General features: G+C 61.1%; 1 protein-coding gene across 2 annotated transcripts; it reads left to right on the forward strand.

Annotated features, from left to right (window-relative positions):
* The first annotated feature begins 855 nt into the window (after positions 1-855).
* Positions 856-9,885, forward strand: IRAK1 (interleukin 1 receptor associated kinase 1). Of its 2 annotated transcripts, XM_047098466.1 has the most exons (14): positions 856-1,023; positions 1,107-1,274; positions 1,396-1,527; positions 1,646-1,749; positions 1,968-2,156; positions 2,396-2,460; positions 2,652-2,766; positions 3,715-3,827; positions 4,313-4,520; positions 4,941-5,006; positions 6,490-6,726; positions 7,373-7,808; positions 8,214-8,357; positions 8,782-9,885. In XM_047098466.1, the coding sequence occupies exons 1-14, from the start codon at positions 888-890 to the stop codon at positions 8,841-8,843; spliced, it is 2,175 nt and encodes a 724-aa protein (XP_046954422.1). In that variant the 5' UTR covers positions 856-887; the 3' UTR covers positions 8,844-9,885. The 2 variants fall into 2 exon arrangements, with proteins under 2 accessions (XP_046954422.1, XP_046954423.1); XM_047098467.1 differs by lacking the exon at positions 6,490-6,726.
* Positions 9,886-16,316: the final 6,431 nt, after the last annotated feature.

Consider the following 16,316-nt stretch of genomic DNA (forward strand, 5'->3'; position numbering starts at 1 on the left):
CGAGCTTGGTGCCGGGGAGAGGCTGGAGTCTGCGGTCCTAGCAGGGGGGAACGCCAAGTGAGCCAGAAGCATGGCCACCAGAGGGAGGAGGGATGGCGGAAGCTGAAGGCCTGTTTTTAAGAGGTGTAAATACGTTTTATGGGCTAGTGGGAAGAGGCCAGCAAAGAAGGAAGACTTGCAAACACCGCAAAGAGCTAACAGTTGCTGGAGCAGGTTCCTCAAGGAGCGGAAAAGATAGGATGCAGGGCAGAGGAGGTGGGCAACAATGCCCTGAGCTGGGTAGCCTGCCCTGAAAGCTTCCAGACGCTTCTCCCTGCGCCCGGCCTTCCGGCCAGCTGCCGGGACTCGGCGGGGGTCCTCTGTGTGGCCCGTATCTGACCTCGCCCTGCCTGGATCTCTGACGACTCTGCACTGCCTCCCACATGAAGCCAGAAGTTCCTGCGGGGACCTCCCGGTGACTCTCCCAAGGCCCGGCTGTAGCCCGGTCTGGCGTGTCCCGGGCCGTGCCTCGCCCTTTGTCCCACGGCTCGGAACCGCGCTCCTCCATCCCTCGGGGCCCCATTCAGGCGGCCCCTCCTCCGGGAAGCCCGCCTGGCCGCCTCACAGGGCGAAGGGGCGCGGCCTCCGCGGGGAGACTCTACGCGCGGCGCCCCCGTCTGGCCGAGGGTCGCGGCGGCGGCGGCGGCGGCGGCGGCGGCGGCGGCGGCGGCGGGCAAGATGGCGGCGGGCCCGGACCCCGCCCCTTCCGCCCCGCCGGGCGCCGCACGAGGCCGGCTTAAAGGGGAAGTGAGTCAGTGTCCGCGGACCCGGCCGGCCAAGGCCCGCGCCCGCCGCGGCCCCGAGAGGCCCCAGGAGGCCCTGGCGCGGCGGCGGCGGCGGCGGCGGCCATGGCCGGTGGGCCGGGCCCGGGGGACCCCGCGGCCCCCGGCGCCCAGCACTTCTTGTACGAGGTGCCGCCCTGGGTCATGTGCCGCTTCTACAAAGTGATGGACGCCCTGGAGCCCGCCGACTGGTGCCAGTTCGGTGGGTGGCGGCGGGCTGAGAGAGGCTGGGGCGGGAGGCGCGCGGGCCCCGGGCGCCCGGGCCTGACGCCTCCCGCCCCGCAGCCGCCCTGATCGTGCGCGACCAGACCGAGCTGCGGCTGTGCGAGCGCTCCGGGCAGCGCACGGCCAGTGTCCTGTGGCCCTGGATCAACCGCAACGCCCGCGTGGCCGACCTCGTGCGCATCCTCACGCACCTGCAGCTGCTCCGCGCGCGGGATATCATCACGGCCTGTGAGCGAGCGGCCCCGGGGACCCCGGGATCCCGGGCTGACCCAGGACCTCCCACGGGACTCCTCCCTCCTCCCCCTCCCCCGCCTGGGCCTAACCGCCCTTTTCTTCCCTGGCATCCCAGGGCACCCTCCCGCCCCCCTTCTGCCCCCCGGCACCAGCACCCCGAGGCCCAGCAGCCCCCCTGCACCCTCTGAGGCCGAGGCCCTCCGCCCCCGGAAGTTGCAGACGTCAGCCTCCACACTCCCCTCCCCAGGTAAGAGGGGCCCGGTGTGGGGCTTGATGGTCTTTTGGAAAGGTCCGCCTTGACCATGGCCACTGTCGTAGACCATGCCGCTGGTCTCTCCCTGCCTCTCACTGGTGTCTTTATGAAGTTTTTCCAGGCTCCCAAACCCATTCTGGGGCTGAGCTGGGTCCTGTCCCAAGCCCTGCTGCCCTCCAGCCACCACCACCATATCCAGACCCTTCCTCTACCAAGGTAGGTGGGGCCTGCCGGCAGAGAAAGAGTCAAGACGAGGAGCAAAAAAGGTAGCCTTTGGTACACTTGTGAACCCCAGCCAGCCAGGAGGGCCAGCCAGGAGGGCCGGCCAGGAGGCAGCTGGGGTAGCAAGAGCTTGTGAGTTTCAGGCGCAGGGGAGGGTTTGGGGCACAGAGGAAGACAGAGGACTTCACCTGATCCAGGGTATCTTCCCACAGCCTAACCGGGAGAGCCCAGTGTCCCTCCTGCAGGGGGCCCACCCCTCTCCGTTCTGCTGGCCCCTCACTGAGATTTCCCAAGGCACCCACAACTTCTCAGAGGAGCTGAAGATCGGGGAGGGCGGCTTCGGGTGTGTGTACCGGGCTGTGATGAGGAACACGCTGTATGCTGTGAAGAGGCTGAAGGAGGTGGGTGTAGCACCCCCGCAAAGGCCCTTGGCCGGTCGTCAGCAGACCCTCGCTTCTCTGGGCCTTCCCCGGGACACGCTGCCCCGTGTACCTCCTTCGGCCCTCTGATTCCCCAGTTCAAGGTCCCCAGCCCCTCGGTTGTTCTGGGCCCGGGTCAGGTGGCAGGGAGAGTGGCCGTCAAGCCTTGGCCGCAAAGGCTTCACGCTGCCTCCCGCCCTCGTTTTCCTTGGGGGCCGCAGGGGGCAGACCTGGAGTGGACCACAGTGAGGCAGAGCTTCCTGACCGAAGTGGAGCAGCTGTCTCGGTGAGCCTGGGGCGTCCCTCCCGGGTGGCGGCAGAGAGAGAGCCGCGTCGGGGCCCCATCGGCCTCCGGGACCGCGGACCGCGGTGCCTGGCTCCCTCGAGCCCCCGGGGACTGCCCACCCCCACGACAGCCAGCTGGAGAGCGTGGTGGAGGCTGGAGGCCAGAGCACTCAGGTCCCGCTTTTGAAGCAGGTTCCGTCACCCAAACATCGTGGACTTTGCCGGCTACTGCGCCGAGAGTGGCTTCTACTGCCTCGTCTATGGCTTCCTGCCCAGTGGCTCCCTGGAAGACCGCCTCCACTTCCAGGTAGGCCTACTTGGCCGCACACACTTCCCCGGCCCCACGGTGCTGTCGGCACCTGGGCGCTCAGGCTCCGTGAGTGGGTCCCACCGGCAGGCAGGTTTGGGTCCGGGGTTCGGCCCGAGGCGGGTCGCCATATTCCCCGGCACCCTTTCCCGGGGCGTCCCTCTGGCTGCTCCCGCGCGCTGGGAAGCCCGGGTCACGATGCCTCTAAACGGGGGGTTACCGGGGCACCTGGGGGCCTCAGCGGGTTAAGCGTCTGACTCTTGATTTCAGCTCAGGTCACGACCTCACGGTTCGTGGGTTTGAGCCCCGGAGGCAGGCTCCGCACTGACAACATGGAACCTGCTCGGGCTTCTCTCCCCCTCTCTCTGCCCCTCCTGTGCTCCTGCTCTCTAAATAAATAAATAAAGTTAAAGATAAAGAAATAAATAGTTAAGAATCGATCAATCAAATCAAATCAAAGGAGGGTTATTGACTCAGTGGCCGGAGTCAAGCTTCTCCCTTTTGCAAGCAGAGTAGCTGAGGGGTCTTGTCAGCATTGCCCCTGGAGAAAGGGGGCGGCGGACCGCACCGTCCGGACCCACGACTGAGCCCCCTCTCGTGACGTGCCCACAAGATCCAGGGGCTCACGGCGCTCGGGGACTTCAGCTCCGGAGATCAGCACGCTGTGCTGGGGGAGGTGGAGAGAACGCCTCCCTCCCCCCGACATCCCACTCACCCCAGGAGGAAGGGCGCACCCCAGCCATCCTCCCCTCCTTGGAAGAGCTTAGCCTTGACCTTCTTGTGAAGGAGCTCATGGACTTTTGGCTCGTGGTTTTCCAGAAGGGGAGACTGTGGCCCAGGCAGCGAAGTGACTTGTCTAGACCCTGCAGTGACAGGCGGAGGGAGGCTTGGGGTCCGGGAACGGGGGCCCTTCCAGCCTCTTCTGCGCCCCTCTGCTTCCTCTGCCAGGCCTGCCCCCCTCTCTCCTGGCCTCAGCGACTAAACATCCTCCTGGGCACGGCGCGGGCGATTCAGTTTCTACATCAGGACAGCCCCAGCCTCATCCACGGAGACATCAAGAGGTGAGGAGGGGACACGGCCAGGCCCCTGCGGCCTCTGACGGCTGTCAGAGCGGAGTCCGCCGCAAGGGAATGATGCTCCCCAACCTTCTGCCGGCAGGGAGCAGTGGCGCTCGCTCTCCGAGTCCCAAGGAGCCCTGCTCCGGGTGTCCCCCATGAGAATAGGCCTGTCCTCTCCTGCCTGAGGCTGAGGTGAGGGACGGGCTGCGGCCCCGAGGCCCGGGCCGTCGGAGCTGAGGGCCCCGGGTCACGGAGAGCCGGGCGCAGGACAGGTATGGAAGCAGAGGCTGAGGACGGGCCCCACCGAGGAGCAGGGGCTGGCCCGCGTGAGGGAGCCCCCGGGCAGCGGGACCGCCGGCCGCCGCCAGCCACTTTCCGTGGGCGAGGCGCGAGCTGGCAGCCCGGAGTCCTCTTCCGTCGGCTCCAGGCCGGTGTTGGGGTGTGGAGCGGGCCGGGGCCGAGCTGACGCCGCCGCTTCCCTCCCCCAGCTCCAACGTCCTTCTGGATGACAGACTGATGCCCAGACTGGGAGACTTTGGCCTGGCGCGTCTCAGCCGCTTCGCAGCGGCCAGTCCCGGCCAGAGCAGCACCGTGGCCCGGACGCGGACCGTGCGTGGCACTCTGGCCTACCTGCCCGAGGAGTACATCAAGACGGGGCGGCTGGCCGTGGACACCGACACGTTCAGCTTCGGCGTGGTGAGCCGCCGCAGGCCCCTCTGCCGCTTTGGGGAGGCGACGGGGGGATGGGAGGCCGGGGCCCAGCGAAGGCACCGGGGCCTGAAGAGCTCCCCGTGGGGCCAGAGGCCGACCTGGCGGGAAGCTAACGGAGCTTCGGCTCCGGGGCCCCTCCCTCCCTGACACGGGCCCTCGCCTCCGCCCTGCACCTCACTCCCCGTGCGTGCTCCCACCGGAGCTCCGGTCCCATGACGCGCGGCTCCGTCCTTGCCGGCAGCCGGTCCCCATCTGCGCGTCCGAGGGCCTAGCCCCCGTCCGCCCGGATCTGTGCCTCAGCAGCCTCTTTGGGCCGGTCCACCCCACGAGCCCCCCCACCCCCGCGTGTGGCCCTCCCTGCCATCCCAGAAGCCACCGCCACACTCTCCGTCCTGCCCTCTCCAGGTAGTGCTGGAGACCCTGGCTGGCCAGAGGGCCGTGAGGACGCATGGTACCAAGACCAAGTATCTGGTGAGCCTCCTGAGGTGGGGCAGCGAGGGAGGCAGAGGAGAGAGAGAGAGACAGAGAGGCGAGGAGACAGCAGGGAGAGGCAGAAAGGGAGGCAGGGAAGCGCTACTCCTGGTAACCAACAGGTGCAGCCCTGGAGGGTGGAATGATCTGGAATGCAGTGCCCCACAGAAGCCAGCCTCTGCTACTGCTGACTCATCTTTGAAAGCAGGCAGGGCGCCAAACAGCTTCCCTTGACCTTGCCGAGGAAAAACCTGTCTGTCTTCTGCAGATGCTATGGCCTCTCCAGCCCCTACCCGGGCTGTGGGCGGGGACGGGGGTGGCCCAACAGGACAGTCCCAGAGCTCGGGGCCAAGAAGCTGTGGTGGGAAACAGAACCCAGGGCCCCAGGGGAGGCAGTGGTGGGAAATCGGGCCAGCTGCTTCCCATTCGTCTCACCGCGGACTGAGACCTGGCTTCTAGTCCCAGCGTGACGGTCTTGGAGCAAATCCCTGCTCCTCACTGGGCCCGTTTCCCCACCTGCAAAGAGACTTTTTTGTTTGTCTGCTTGAGAGAGACAGAGACCGTGCAAGTAGGGGAGGGGCAGAGAAAGGGTGAGAGGGGATCCCAAGCAGTCTCCGCGCCGCCAGCGCAGAGCCCGACGCGGGGCCCGAGCTCCCAAAACCGTGCGATCATGACCGGAGCCAAAACCGAGTCGGACGCTTACCCGCCTGAGCCCCCCAGGCGCCCCTCCCCTGGGAACAGACTTAATCCCCGCGCCGTGCTCAGGCACTTCCTGGGCCGCTCCATCGGTGTTGGTTCTGTACGTTTGACAACTGGTGTACCTCCTGTTGCCCCTGTTCCCGCCTCGGGGTTGCTTCTGTCTGTTCCCAAGTTTCACCGGGTCTGGGCCGGAACCGGGGAGCCGGACGGGAGCCATGCTTCCCTCGCCGGCCTCATCCATGAGCACATCCCTCTGTCCTCCAGACTCAGCCAGCTCCCTGCTGCCTGCCCCAGGGCCCTTCTATGAGCCCTTCCTTCTGAAAGACCCCCCACCCCCACCCCAGGTGCTTCCTCCTGGTCCTGCCCATGTCAGAACTCAAGATGACCTCCAGTCCTATTTGCGCCCCTGGGTACCTCTCTCTGGGCCACTCCCCTCCCTTCTTAGCTCTGACCTCTGGCGAGTTCGTGCCTTCAGATCCCAGCTCGAGTGCTACTCGCTCAGGCCCTCGTCAGAAGCCCCACGGGCCTGTCCTTTGAAGTGTCCCATTGCTTTATGGGCTTGTTGGTATCTCTCCCACACCAGGAAGTCAGTTCTATGAAGGTGGACCCAGAGCGCTCCGTTTGTCACCGTGTCCCTAGGGTGTGTCCCGGCAGTGCTGGGCACACAGTGGGTGCTTAATAAGTCTGAACAAAGACCACAGGAGTCCGTGATGAGAGCCTGGGGAATGGGACTGAAGGTACGACCTCCCCCGCAGTGGCCACACTCATAGTATCCGTCCCACAGAAAGACCTGGTTGAAGAAGAGGCTGAGGAGGCCGGGTTAGCCCTGAAAAGCACCCAGACCACACTCCAAGCAGGTCTGGCCGCAGACGCCTGGGCTGCCCCAATTGCCGCCCAGATCTGTAAGAAGCATCTGGACCCCCGGCCCGGGCCGTGCCCCCCCGAGCTGGGCCTGGCGCTGGGCCAGCTGGCTTGCTGCTGTCTGCACCGGCGGGCCAAAAGGAGACCCCCCATGACCCAGGTAGCCCTGCACAGCGGCGTAGGGTGGGAAGCACTTGGGACTCTGCTGCCCGTGGGGGACGGCAGCGTGTCGGGAGCCCTGTGTTCCCGGTGCTGCTCCGCGGGGAGCCGGACGTGGCAGCTGCCGGACCTCTTTCTAGAGCCAGGGTCTTCACACGTGTTTCGCTCGCCCTTCAATCCGCTTGGGGTGGCCGGAGCCCCACCAAACCCCACCTGCCAGACACAAGCAAAGGGCTTTGCCACGCCCCCTTCTGGGTCCACCGTGCCACTGCATCTGCCTTTCCCTGGCCCCTCCCTGCCCCTCCCCTCTTTCCCTCTGCCCATTTGAGGGCAGGGGGGCAGTGAGGTTTGCTTTCTGGAAGAGAGGGAAAAGCCATTCTTGGTCCTTTATCTTAGGGGCCGTGACTTCTCGGCATTCCTTGCGACAGGGACAAAAGGGCAAAGGACAGATGCAGGGCGTGCCAGCTCACTGGTCCCCGCAGCCCCCCAGGAAGCCTGAGCCCCAGGACAGACCACGGGTGGCCCGGAGCAGGGCCCTCTTATGTGAGGGCCGTGACCGGTCCGCGTGGCCAGTCCTGGCCTGCCTGCGGAGAGCCACGGAGACCCCACCCAGGCCACCCCCTCAGAGCGTCTCTCTGTCCTCACAGGTGTATGAGAGCCTGGAGAGGCTGCAGGCGGCCGTGGCGGGGCCGGCGCTGGAGCCTGAGGCTGCCGGCCACGGCCCCCCTTCCCCCCAGGAGAACTCCTACATCTCCACGGCCGGCAGCGCCCCGAGCGCTGCCGGCCCGCTGCGGCCCCTGGCGGTTCCCCCAGGAGCCCCAGCCCCGGCTCCAGACTGGCTCCAGAAGGGCCCCAACCAGCCCGTGGAGAGTGACGAGAGCGTGTCCGGCCTGTCTGCTGCCCTGCATTCCTGGCACCTGAGCCCGAGCTGCCCCCCAGGCCTGGCCTTGCCCGGCAGCCCCGGGCAAGGTGCCGCCGTGTGGGCCCCGGCATCCCTCGGGACGGCCGGCGGTACCGAAGGGGGTGCCACCCAAGCGTCGAGCTGGGGGAGCGGCCCAGGGCCCCGGCTGACGGCTATGGAAGGTAGCTGGGGACCAGTGCCCAAAAGAGGGACCAGGGGCCTCCTTTGCTGACGGTCCCCATACGCCCCACCCCCAGCCCTTTGGCAGGAGAGAACTGGGGGCCTGCTCTTAATCTCCCTGTGTCCTTAGCGAGCTCCAGGCCCTGACCTCCGGGTGGGTGAGAAGAGGCCAGGAGCTCACTCCCTGAAAGCTGGGAACAAGGAGGGCTTTATGCAGGACGGGGTTCCTGGCCTGGCCAGGAGCTGGGGCAACGGCGCGGCCCCTTCCAGGCCCTCCCGTCAGAGACAGCACCGAGGACGTGTGTCCCAAGGGGCAGGGAACTAAGCTGGGGCTGGCCAGGAGCATCCCTGACGAGTTCCCGGGGACAGCGGCCCCTGCAGCTCAGAGGACACTCTCTCCACCCCAGGACCGCTCTTGGGTAGCTCTCTGTCATCACAGCCACCACAGATCGTCATCAACCCAGCCCGGCAGAAGATGGTGCAGAAGCTGGCCTTGTATGAGGACGGGGTCCTGGACAGCCTACAGCTGCTGTCGTCCAGCTCACTCCCAGGTACCCCTGGGACCGGCCCCCATGGGGCCAGGGGCTAGAGGCACGGGTGCGCCCTGCGGCCGGCCGGCCTCCAGGGCCGCTCGGGCTCGCCTCTTCACGCCGGCCCCAGACAGCAGAGCGTTTGTTCCGATCGGCATGGACGTGGCGCCTGCTCCCGGGGGGGGGGGGGGGGGGGGGGTGGGGGGGTGGGGGCAGCTCCGAGGCAGGCCACCCCTTGCGACCGACGATGGCTGGAGACAGGCCTGCCCCCCACACCTCCCTCTGGAAGTTGTGTATTCGGGGCGAGGCCTCGTCCCAGCTCCCTCACCTTCTCTGCCGAGAAGCCCAGAAGCCGAGACGGGAGCACAGCCTGGCCCTCGAGCCAGGCCTTCTGGTAGCCGGAGCACCTCCCGCGCTTGCTGACTGCCGTTTCCTCCTTCTGCAGGCTTAGGCGTGGAGCGCCAAAACAGGCAGGGGCCAGAAGAGAGCGACGAATTTCAGAGTTGATGTGTTCACCTGGCGGATTCCCCAAACCTGGAAGTCAAAGTTCTCATAGTTGGAAGTTCTCGCGGCTCTCGAATCCTCAGCAGCCCGTGGGCGGTGGGGGGTGGGGGTCTCCTCCTCGCAGGGGACAGCAGAAGGTGGCCCCAGCTGCTCCAGGCGCGCGGGCACAGGCTGGGCTCAGAGCCGGCTGCTAGCTGTCGATAGGCAGGACACCGCAAAGGCCTGCCTTTGTTCCGGCGTTTGGGGGACGGGCGAGCTGCTCTCATCGGAGGGGTGCAGGGGTGTGGGAGGAATGCGTGTCTGAAGGCTGCCGGCCTCGCAGGCCAGGGGAGAGATGTGAGTGTGGCTGCCGGGTGGAGCAGGGAGCTGGCTCCCCTAAGAACTGGGCAGGGCGGCCCTTAGCCCTTCCCCTGGGACTCGGCTGAAGCCCTGGGGGAAAGGGGCCACCGTGTAGGACAGAGCCAATGAGGCTGCGCCGCACCCCCCCCCCCCCCGGGCTCTTGTGATTCGGAAAAGTGAGGTGTGGCCGTCCTATGGTTCAGTTCACTAGCTAGAACGAGAGTTCGGAGCCACCCCAGAGAGCCCAGCGGTGTCCCCTCACTGGGCTGGTGTCTGCAGGCTTCACCGGGGACCTGGGAGCCAGCCTAGCGTGATCGCCTGGCACTCCGGCCCACCCCCGGGGGCGCCTCCCGACGGGTGTCGCGCCAGCCCCGGCTCCGGAGGCCACAGGCTCAGCCTCGGGCCCGGGCGCTGATTGTGACAGAGGGGCCACGAACCCAAGGCTGAGCTAAGCCCAAGCCTTGTGTTACCCGGCCGGTGAGGAGCCCCAGGAAGGGGGGGCGTTGGAAGCGAGGCAGAGAGGGACGAAGAAAACGGGACTCACGTTGCGAAAAGCAAGTCAGGTTTCGTGTAACTGAGTGTCTTCAAAAGTAGCACAGGCTCACAGTGATTTTGTGTCTGCGGTCACGAGTCACACTACGTGCCCCATGAAGCTAGGCGTTGGTGAAGTCCAAGCCGTCCGGAGGAATAAAAGCTTACGTTTCCATCTCTGCCTGTGCTCGTGCAGTTTTTTTGCCCTGAAAGCCTCGAGTTCTTCCAATGCTTTTCGTCTCGGGGTTCATAACTATCCAACCCAAAACATGGGACACGCTCCCCTCCCCCCGAAAATCGTCTGGAGCCTCTGGTTTCCGCTCACATTGGTATCGTCCTTTCATTTTTAATTGGTCATTGAGAGTTTCTGGAAATGCAGTTGAGTTTTTCAGAATGGCTTTGCATCTTGAGCCTCGCTCAGGCTCACTTACTGGCTCTAGTAGGTTTTTTACTGTATTTACTTATTTTGGTGCCAAAGCCAAGGAATGAACCAACCTCTAGTCGTTTTGGGAGGGCGGTAAATACCTTGCAGTAGTCTACTTACACAGTCAGTTCTTCTGGAAATACAGAGACTTCCTGCTTCTTTTCCGATCTGTGTGCCTTTCTTCTTTCCTTATTGCACCGGTTAGGGCCTCTAACCAAGTGTTGAATAGAAGTGGTGAAAATGGACGTCCTTGCCTTGTACTCAAACTTGGGTGCAAAATGTCGTCTTTCACCATTGCTAATATCCCTGGGGAGGTTTTGCGTCTATGTTGATGAGAGAGGTTGACCTGCGGTTTTCTGGTAATGTGCACCTGGCTTTAGAAAGTGTTCCCTCTCCTCTTACGTTCTTTAAGGGCTCGTGTATGCTTGGTGTTACTTCGTTAAGTGACTGATGGGTTTGCCAATGAAGCCGTTTCTACGGGAGTTTTCTTTGTGGGAAGGTTTTTAGTTATAATTTCAGTTCCTTTAGGGGCACCTGGCCGGCCCAGTTGGTAGCGTGTGTGACTCTCGATCTCAGGGTTGTAAGTTCGGGCCCCATGTTGGGGTATAGAGGTTACTTTAAAATCTTTAGGGGCACTTGGGTGGCTCAATCGGTTAAGCATCTGACTCTGGATTTTGGCTCAGGTCATGATCTCACTGTTTGTGGGTCTGAGTCCCACGCTGGGCTCCATGCTGACAGCACAGGGCCTGCTTGGGATTCTCTCTCTCCTCCCTCTGCCCCTCTCCCCGCTTATGCTCTCTCTATATAGAAAGAAGAAAAAGGCATGGAGCCCGACGTGGGGCTCGATCTCACCACCCTGGGATCGTGACCCGAGCTGAAATCAGATGCTCAACCGACTGAGCCACCCAGGTGCCCCAATCTTTTCCAGCTTCTTACAGTATAACCTCAAGTCATTTATTTTAAACCTTTCCTGGGGCACCTGGCTGGCTCAGTCAGTGGAGTGTGTGATTCTTGATCTCAGGGTCATGAGTTTAAGCCCCATGTTGGGCACAGAGCCCACTTGAAGAAAAAAATTAAAACTTTCCTTGTCTAGCCTAAGCATTTAAAGCTATAAATTCCCTTTAAGAACATCGTTAGCTGTATTCTATGCCCTTAGATATGTTCTATTGTCATTATCATTGAGTTAATAATGTGTTTTTTTAGTTTTTTAAGGTTTATTATTTTTTGAGAGACAGAGCATGAGCAGGGGAGGGGCAGAGAGTGAGGGAGACACAGAATCGGAAGCAGGCTCCAGGCTCCGAGCTGTCAGCACAGAGACCGACGCGGGGCTCAAACTCATGGACCGCGAGATCGTGACCTGAGCCGAGATTGGACGCTAAACCAACTTGGCCACCCAGGCGCCCCTGTTTTTTTGTTTTTAATTAAGTAGGCTCCATGCCCAACATGGGGCTTGAACTCACGACCCTGAGATCAACAGTCACGTGCTCTAGCCGACTGAGCCAGCCAGACACCTCGCTATGCATTTTTAATTACATTGTAGGACAGAGAATTTACAATGTCTAATTTCATTTCTTTTAAAACGATTGAGACTTGTATGGTTTAGCAGATGGTTCAGCTCGGCGAACATTCCGCGTGTATCTGGAAAGAGTGGATATTCCGCAGTTGGTGGCGCGAACCACAAGTGTCGTTTGGCTCGAGGTGATTGGTACTGTTGTGTATGTCCTCGGTAGCCGTGCGGATCTTCTCTCCACCGGCTGTCTCTGGCCGACTGGAAGAAAAATATCACAGTCTCCAAATGCACTTGTGGATTTGTCTTTCTCCTTTCGGTTCTGTCAGATTTTACTGCATCTGATTTGAAGCTCCCTTTGGGCGCGTACGCCTTTTGGACTACGATATGTTCTTGATAAGTTGACCCTTTGATGACCAGGAAACGGCCGTCTTTTTCCCTGGTAATGTTGCTCCTTTCGACATCTGCTCCGTTCGGTGTAGCCACTCCAACTTCCTTATGCTTACTTTATTTCTTGGTGTGACTTTCTCAGTTGTGTTCTTTTAACCTGTCTGTGTCTTCCTTTCAAGTGCACCTGTAGACGGCCTGTGGCCTGGTCTCGCTTTTGTAACCAGTCTCATAATCTCTGCCTTTGAATTGCTCTGTTTAGGGGCGCCTGCGTGGCTCAGTCAGTTGAGCGTCCGACTCTTGATCTCAGCTTGGGCCGTGGTCTCACAGTTTGTGAGTTCAAGCCCCAGGTCAGGCTCTGTCCACGCAGAGCCTGTTTGTGATTCTCTCTCTGCCCCTCACCCACTTGTGCTCTCTCTCCCTCTGTCTCTTTCTCTCTCTCTCTCTCTCTCTCTCTCTCTCTCTCAAAATAAATAAAGAAACTGGAAAAAAACAAGAGTCAGACACTCAACTAACTGAGCCACTCAGGTGCCCAATCCATTAACACTGTAATGGTTGGATTTAAGTCCACCATCTTGCTATGTGTTTTCTATTCAAATGTTTCCGGTCTTCTGTCTTTTCTCCACTATTGGCTCGTTAGCTGTAATAGCGGAGACCACAAGTCCTACTCAGGACACCCCTTCCTGCACCGTGATCTGAGAAGTGCTTCGAGGCAGAAGTCCAGGCCGCTCGTACGGGTCACGGCATCGGGTCTCCTTGTGATCACGGTCCGGCACAGCCTGTTGTCTGCGGGATTTTGCCTAGTTTTCTAGCTGTTTACTACCAGAGGGCTATTCTAGTAGTTGTTATCCCACCGTGGCCAGAATCACAAGTTTCTCGTCTGTTCTGAGGAATTCTTCACTCCTGACGTCACCCCATCTTTCTCCTGCGTCCACAGATAGGTCCCAGTAGCATCCACTCTCGAAGAACTTTGAGGCAACACCTCTCTCCAGTCACAGCCCCAACTCTTCGCTCCTCTTTACGGCGAAACTTCTCCAGACACTTGTCTGTTTCCTTACTTCTTCCTGTTGCCTCTCCAACAGGAGAGCTTCTAACCAGGCTTCTAACCTGGCTCCTACCCCACCACCCCGCCAAAGTGGCGTGTCGAGGTCACCAGGGATCGGGTTGGCTAGTCCCTTTCTGATTTCATCCTATGGGCCCCTTGGACTGCTCTCCTCTCGTGACCTCTGCCACACCGCCCTGTCCCCTCTACAAGGTGGGAGTCCCTGGCGGGGGGGGGGGGCAGGGCCCCCTTCGCTACCTCTGCTCACTCCTGTGCTGACCTCGCTCATTCTCGTGGCCCTAAACACCGACTGTGGATTGATCGTTCCCAAATGACATCTCCAACAATGAAGTCTCCGCTGAGCCCTTCACCTGCCAGACGAGTCCTGCGTGCCGTCTCACAGATATCACAAGCCGGACATGGAACTTTGGCCTCCCGGTCGCCACCAGCTCCCCGTCTCGGTGTGTAGCACCACCCTCCATCCGCTGCGCAAGCCCGGCGCCCCAGCGGTTACACTTTGTTCACAGACTTCATTACGGAGGCACGACTTGAAGGCAGGCAAGTACTCGGCGTCTACCGTACGGCTCAGTGACTTCACAGGGGTACACAGCCACGTGACGGCCACGGCCTGGGCCAGGAAACGTCTGCTATGTACCAAACCACCCCGAGATTCAGGGGGGAGGCGATGACGTGTATTTCTCCCACAAACCTGCAGTCTGGGCAGGGCTCAGACAGGACAGCCACCTGCTCCACTCAATATAGCTGGCCGTTGACGCAGGCTATCAGCGGAGGACCCCCTGGGGCTAAGACACCTGAACGTTCCACGGGGCTTCGTCCTGGGGGCGGCTCTGTCACCTCTGGTGGCCTGGCCTGTGCTGCAGTCCCTTCATTGGAAGCAAGTTGCTAAAGGCGGTCCGTCGTCAAGGGGAAAGGAATTAGTGTCCCCCTTTGGATGGAGGAGGGCCAAAGAATTCGTCGGCGTGTTTAAAACCAGCACAGGGGCACTTCTATCATTCCAGAAAGATCCCTCACACAAAAGAAGCACACACATAGATTAGTTTTCCGTGTTCTTAAGCTTCACTTAAAGGGGACCGTGTAGGGGCACGTGGGTGGCTCAGTCGGTTAAGCGTTTGACTTCGGCTCAGGTCATGATCTCGTGGTTCATGAGTTCGAGCCCCACATCGGGCTGTGCCCTGACAGAGGGACTCTGCCCCTCCCCCACTCGTGCTCTGTCTCTCTCTCAAAAATAAACATGCATTAAAAACATGTTTTTTAGGGGCGCCTGGGTGGCGCAGTCGGTTAAGCGTCCGACTTCAGCCAGGTCACGATCTCACGGTCCGTGAGTTCGAGCCCCGCGTCGGGCTCTGGGCTGATGGCTCAGAGCCTGGAGCCTGTTTCCGATTCTGTGTCTCCCTCTCTCTCTGCCCCTCTCCCGTTCATGCTCTGTCTCTCTCTGTCCCAAAAATAAATAAACATTGAAAAAAAAAATTTTTTTTAAATTAAAAAAAAAAAACAAAAAAAAACATGTTTTTTAGGGGCGCCTGGGTGGCTCAGTCGGTTGAGCGTCCGACTTCAGCTCAGGTCACGATCTCACGGTTCGTGAGTTCGAGCCCCGCGTCAGGCTCTGGGCTGACGGCTCGGAGCCTGGAGCCTGCTTCGGATTCTGTGTCTCCCTCTCTCTCTGCCCCTCCCCCATTCACGCTCTGTCTCTCTCTGTCTCAAAAATAAATAAACGTTAAAATTATAAACGTTAAAAAAATTAAAAAAAAAAAACACATGTTTTTTAATGGACTCACATAGCACAGGCTCTTGCGTCTGGCTGCTTTCACTGGCTACCGTACCGAAACGTAGTGTTGGTTCTGACTTCCACGTAGCGGCCACTGTGCGACGATAGCACGCTGTGTCCCTGCGGCCCTTGACAGACATCCGCGTTGTGTTCAGCAGCGGCCGCCGTAAATAAAGCTGCTGTGAACATTCTAGTGCATGGTGACGCGTGCCCTCGTTTCTTTCAGGTGTTTTATCGGGCCAGCACAGCGAAGACAAGAATAAATACGGATAGGGTCAGACCCGGCGGGTCCACAGAAGGCTGTGACTTCCGCACCGCCTGCGGGCCTGTGGGTCGGCGGCACTGGTCCCCTGAAAGCAGACGCGGCCCTCTGCGGGGGGCAGACCAGCCCAGCCCTCATCCCAACGCCGACCGTGCGGGTGGCCTACGGAGCCAGCGGGCACCTTCCTCACGGCCTGTGCCCGCCCTGGGCCCGAATCTGGAACGGCCGGGATCGGTACTGGCGGCCGCCGCCCGGGCCGCACGGCACCCGGCCGCACACCGGCCTGTATGGCACAGGAACGCGTGCGACGGAGCTCTCGCTGGCCGAGCCCCACGCGGATTTCTCCTGCGGCCACCCCTGCCCCAGGACCGCACAGGGGACGGGATCCTGAGGAACGGGGCTTCGGCGGAGCCAGACCGACACGGAGCGAAGGCGGCACGGGCACCCGTTCCGGCAGCAGGGGTGCTGCTCCTCGGGGCCGCCTGGTGGGCCCTTCTGGACGCTTCCCTGTTCCAGGCGCTCTGCATCTTTGGCAACGCGTGACGGCGTCAGCGTGTCCGACCCGGAGTCGTTCCGACAGGTGCCTCGCTGTGGCCTCTGCGTCTCTGTGATGGCCAGTGTGGCCGCGAGCAGCGGCGCACGCGCTCACGGGCCGTCTGTACACGAAAGGTGCATTCCCGGCTTCCGCACGTTGTCATCCTCGTTGATATGGGCTATGAGGCTCAGACGTCCTCTGTCGCTCCAGAGTTTCACCGTTTCACTCTCCTAATGCCAACTTTTGATGAATAGCTGTTAATTTGGGGGAAGTCCAACTTATCAATCTCTTCTGTTTTGGATAATGCTTTCTGTTCTCTGCGTAAGAGGCCTTTGCCTGTCCCAAGGTCATGAAGATACTCTCCTCTGACTTCTAGATGCTTCCTTGCTTTCCCTTTCATATTTAGGTCCATGCCACATCTCCAATTGTTTTTTGTTTCTGCTGGTAGACAACCATTGAGATGTCCTTCTACCCCCCCCCCCCCCCGACGTCCACTTCATCCCATCCCAGTCAGTAAAAAGACCATCTGTCCCCAGGGAACCAAAATGGGGACTTTGTCATCAGTCTGCCCGCTGTGCCCGCACAGGCCTCTCTGTAGCCTCCGTTCTGTCACATCACTGTATCCAGGTAGCACCGTCCCCACAGCACACTAGGCTTGTTACT

The sequence above is a fragment of the Lynx rufus genome, unplaced genomic scaffold (assembly GCF_022079265.1).
Source record: "Lynx rufus isolate CCGP_SWC_20201006 ecotype Redwood Valley unplaced genomic scaffold, mLynRuf1.p SCAF_49, whole genome shotgun sequence".
Lineage (NCBI taxonomy): Eukaryota > Metazoa > Chordata > Mammalia > Carnivora > Felidae > Lynx > Lynx rufus.

Bases quoted from the DNA above. Each gene is read 5' to 3' on its own strand.
- IRAK1 (XM_047098466.1), top strand. From the start codon at position 888: ATGGCCGGTGGGCCGGGCCCGGGGGACCCCGCGGCCCCCGGCGCCCAG. The intron at 1,024-1,106 runs GTGGGTGGCGGC...CCCGCCCCGCAG, and splicing joins CGCCGACTGGTGCCAGTTCG to CCGCCCTGATCGTGCGCGAC. The intron at 4,521-4,940 runs GTGAGCCGCCGC...TGCCCTCTCCAG, and splicing joins ACACGTTCAGCTTCGGCGTG to GTAGTGCTGGAGACCCTGGC.